General features: G+C 36.5%; 1 protein-coding gene across 2 annotated transcripts in view; it reads left to right on the top strand.

Annotated features, from left to right (window-relative positions):
• The window catches only part of ALDH1A2 (aldehyde dehydrogenase 1 family member A2), a 95,456-nt gene that overhangs the window by 42,308 nt on the left and 48,633 nt on the right, over window positions 1-4,515 (top strand). For both annotated transcript variants that reach the window (XM_019657540.1, XM_019657541.1), the window contains exons 2-3: window positions 3,178-3,282; window positions 3,466-3,606. In XM_019657540.1, the coding sequence (XP_019513085.1) occupies window positions 3,178-3,282; window positions 3,466-3,606 (246 nt within the window). The remainder of the gene's footprint in view (window positions 1-3,177; window positions 3,283-3,465; window positions 3,607-4,515) is intronic.

Raw genomic sequence — 4,515 nt, 5'->3', positions numbered from 1 at the left:
TAACCTATCAATAATTGTGCAAAACTGAATTCTTTGGAACACCTTGGTGAATGCTGGTCTGTATGCTTGTCTGTTCACTGGATTATGATTTCTTTGACAGTGAAAATTGCATTTACTAAAAAAGTAATAAAACACTGTTTGTAATCCTAACACAGTTCCTGACACATAAATGGTCGGGGGGTACACTGATGGTATATAATGTCTGTTTAATTGAGTTGAATATGTACATTAGGTTAACAGTGTTTACTAGATGGCGATACAGTTCATTTCTGCAGTTATATTTCCATGTTGTAAAATTCAAATGCCATACTTTTTCTGACATTGTGTCTCATGGTAATCACTCCTAAATGACATTCCTACTTTTAAACACTACCAAGCCATGATAGGAGTGAGTTTTAATAAGAGGTAACCTTTGGAAAATAGGGGGAGCTCCTGATCAGAAAACTGAGGTTAATACTGCATCAAAGTAAACACAATTGAAAATATACCTAAGGTTGGTAACTCTCAGGCAAATTTGGCTGCTGTCAATAGCTCATAGAGACCATTTAGGTGGCTCAGACTTTGGTTATTGACTCTACTTTATGCTGTGTAGACCTTGGCTCTATACTTAGCTGCATGGAGAATTTAATGCCCATCTCAGAAACATAAATGTTCTAAAAAGCACTGGGAAATAATTCGATTCTCTTCAATAAAGGTGAGTCAATATGTAGCAATGAAATAAATAACATGATATTTTAACATGAGTTCTATCTTATACACATAGTAAGTGGATAAATCGTACTGTAGGTAATAGTATTTTCATGTCATTAAATAGAGAATATTTCAGTTTTAGTTTCGTCAGCACTGAAATAATTTTCACATCAGTATGTGTTATAAAATGTCCTTATAGAGAAGGATATGAGATTACAAGCATATTTTTGTTTATTTCATTTGTTCAATTTGTAACACCTTTAATATTTCTCAAGTCAAAATACTCTTTTCTCATTTTAGTGTGTTTGTTTGTAATTATTTTTATTAAAGATTTTTTTATTATAGATTTTTTATTATAGGTTTTTTATTATAGATTTATAATNTGATGATATTCCAAAGATTAAGAATTTTCAGTCAAATAGTGAATAAAAGGGATAGGGAATATTGGCAAGAACCCTTTTTCCTTAAACCTGATAATTCTCTAGAAGTGAAAACTTCTTAAGTTTTTGTTTGTTTGTTTGTTTTTTAATTTTTTTGTTATTTTCAGGTGTACAGAACAATGCAATAGTTATCCTTTTCACCCTCACAAAGTAACAACCCCTCTCCCCCCATATACTGCCCTCCCACCCCCGATATCATGCTTGTCCATTACAATTCCATTGACTCCATTCCCATACTCTACTTCATGTCCCGTGACTATATGTATATATAATTATAGTTGACATACAATATTATTCAGCATCAGCTTCAGAAATACAGTGTGGTTGTTACCTTAGAAATCATTTTGTGTTTCAAAGGAATATGCAGATATGATGAGCTGTCACCTGTTAGGAAATTTGTTGAATGGAGTGAAAAGAAAACTAGACCAGGAGTCCAAGAACTATATAGCTCTAATTTAGGCTTAGACATTAACTAGTTGTGTTTCTTTGAGCTGAGCCATCCAGGAAACCATGGTATAATGGAGAGAGCAGGAGACTGAGCCAGAGCTACAGCAAGAACCTGCTTCTTAGGACTCTTAACTTCCCAGCTGCCCAATTGTCTCATCGTATCTTATTAGAGATAATAAAATCCTGCTGTTAGGGCTGTTATGAGCATTTAATGAACTTCTAGAGACTGTAAGACCCTGGAAGGCTGGAACTTTTAATCATCTTTGCTTCTTCTGAATCTAGAAATATCTAAGTATTTATTGAATAAATGAATACATTTTAAGCATGCTTATAAATTCTGTATTAAAAAACTATAAAGTGTATACAATTACAAGGTCATTGTTTTTTTTGCTTAATACATTTGTATTAAGCACTATATAGATTAAAGGTCTTTTTTTCCTTTTATCGTAAAAAACCTTCAGGAAAAGAAAACTTCAACACAGGCTCATTGTTTTATCAAATTTAGGAAAAAAACAAAGCTTTGGAATAATCTAGAACTTACTATTTAAAATTATAAATCTATACTCATTTAGCCTCATCTATAATTGTTAAAATGGCAGGTAATGACAAATCAATTTATCATTGTATTTGTTTTAAGTTGGCTGACTGGCTCCTAAGTTCAGAAATTTTCATTGCCATGCCATAAATTTTATAAAGTAAAAGTACCTTTATGTATTCTTTGAGCTTTTGTAGTCCAAAAATATTAGTTTGGGTTTCTCTCAATATCAATAAAAATTTCTTTGCCTATATTTTCTCTTCTCTTTTAACTTATGTCTTACAAATCTTCTGAGAAATTGACTTGAATAATTTCTTAAACCATTAGTCTCTGCCATTCTAATAAAATCTTCACTTTTTTTTTTTTTGGCTGTGTAAGGAAACAAAGGCTCGCAAGAAAGTCTAGAGAGACCAGTTTGAAAGTTACAGACCTTTTTCCCTTTGCTAAGCCATGTAGCCTACCCAACAAAGAGAAAGAAATCTAACTTGGATTTAACATGTGACTTGTTTAATTCACCAGTTAGTTTGGTCATTGTTCAGTTCAGGATCTGACTATAAGTTAAGTGCTTATTTCAGCACCCTTCAAGTTTCCCTTGTGAAGTCACTGAGAGAGAAACTGAGATCTGAGGTTTGACTACTGTCAGTTTAACCCAAGATTTACTCCTTATTTGTGTTGGCCAGAGCTTGGACTATCAATAAGTATTTCCTCAGCCTCAGTATATGTTTTGTATGTACATGAGATTCTGTCCTTTTCATTCTTGTTTGATCCTCTGACTGGTTGACAGGTTCTAATTTAGGATTAGACATTAACTAGTTGTGTTTCTATATTTAACTTTTGGATGACATTGAGGTAAAAACCCCACAGAGGAAATTCCTGAATTGGGGATGAGGCTGGACTGCATACTCTTTAAGGGTCTCTTGCAACTCTTCAACTTCTGTATTTTAATTATATACCAGCAAGCACATAGAATAAGTATGATTACCATGATACTTCCATAACACATTGCCTTTGACTGGCTTCCTCTCACCTGTCTCACCCATCCCATTCTGTTGTCTGCTCCTTTAGATTTTTATTAACAACGAATGGCAGAACTCTGAGAGCGGGAGAGTGTTCCCTGTCTATAATCCAGCCACAGGAGAACAGGTGTGTGAAGTTCAAGAAGCAGACAAGGTATGTCCTTCTTAGACAAAGATTCCCTGTGAAATAATAACTACCTGCAAACAGCAGAGCACTAAATTCATGCTTTCCAGACACAACCACTGTCGTTCCCTCATCACCTTCTTTGTGAGAGCAGATGGTTCCTCCTTCATTTGGAGTGTTGTCCCTTTACTTGTGCCTCTTCCTCTCTAACAGGCAGACGTAGACAAAGCAGTGCAGGCAGCCCGCCTGGCTTTCTCTCTTGGTTCTGTGTGGAGAAGAATGGATGCCTCAGAAAGAGGACGTCTGTTGGATAAGCTTGCAGACTTGGTGGAACGAGACAGGGCAGTTCTTGCAGTAAGTAGACTAAGAGAACATTCTGTCTTTACCCCAAATTTACCATTCCACTGAAATTTAAATTCCCCAGTCTTTCTGAAAACACAATGTGAAGCAGACCTGGGGAGCAAGCTAAGGCGTATGTAATACACATGAGAAACGAGAGACGTTTGGCTTTTGTGATCTGGTGGGGGAAGTGGAGGACCAGCCTGAGTGTCTCTTCTTACTGAATTTTGAAGAACAAAACCATAGCTTCCCAGGACTGGTAAGGACCTTCCTGCCTTCCTTCCACCCTCAGGAAACAAAACAAAACAGTTAAGCAGCAGGAGAGTTACCATGCTGCTTGCAGAAAACAAACACCAAATGATCATTTGGAAATAAAATAAGACTGTTTTATCCTCCCCAGAGTTACCCCTCTTGACTAAAGAGAATCCTTCAGAAGCAGAGGCCATGCTATGGACCCTCATTCACTTCTGCTCCTTTGTTCCTGTCACTTTCAGCAACTTGCTTTCACTAAAACAATCCTTTTCTTACGTAAGGAACTTCCTATCTCTTAATGGTTTTCTTGTTATTGTTGTTTTTAAAGTAAAAGTCAATTTCTTAGAGAACACCAACTTTTTGATAACTGGAACCATTGGGGTGTGCCTGTGCTGTGCACCAGGGAGCTCCACATGGATGACCCAGAATTGGTCAATTAATATTTAGGGTAACCTTGATCAGCCAGGGCATTCAAACTATGAATACTAAATCCAAGCCTCTACTTGCTGTAACAGGTCACTACTGGGCCTGCTTTGAGAGAGGGAGCCATTGTACCCTTTCTCAGTGTCATATCTGCCAATGCTCTCCTCTCCCACCATCCCACTCAGGGGTCTGTACAGAGCATGGGAACAAAAATGACTCCTTTTGAGATGGTTTGGAACTCTGGCTATA

The sequence above is a fragment of the Hipposideros armiger genome, unplaced genomic scaffold (genome assembly GCF_001890085.2).
Source record: "Hipposideros armiger isolate ML-2016 unplaced genomic scaffold, ASM189008v1 scaffold_276, whole genome shotgun sequence".
NCBI lineage: Eukaryota > Metazoa > Chordata > Mammalia > Chiroptera > Hipposideridae > Hipposideros > Hipposideros armiger.
Note: the sequence above shows the minus strand (reverse complement) of the source record. Positions and strands in the feature narration are given on the sequence as shown.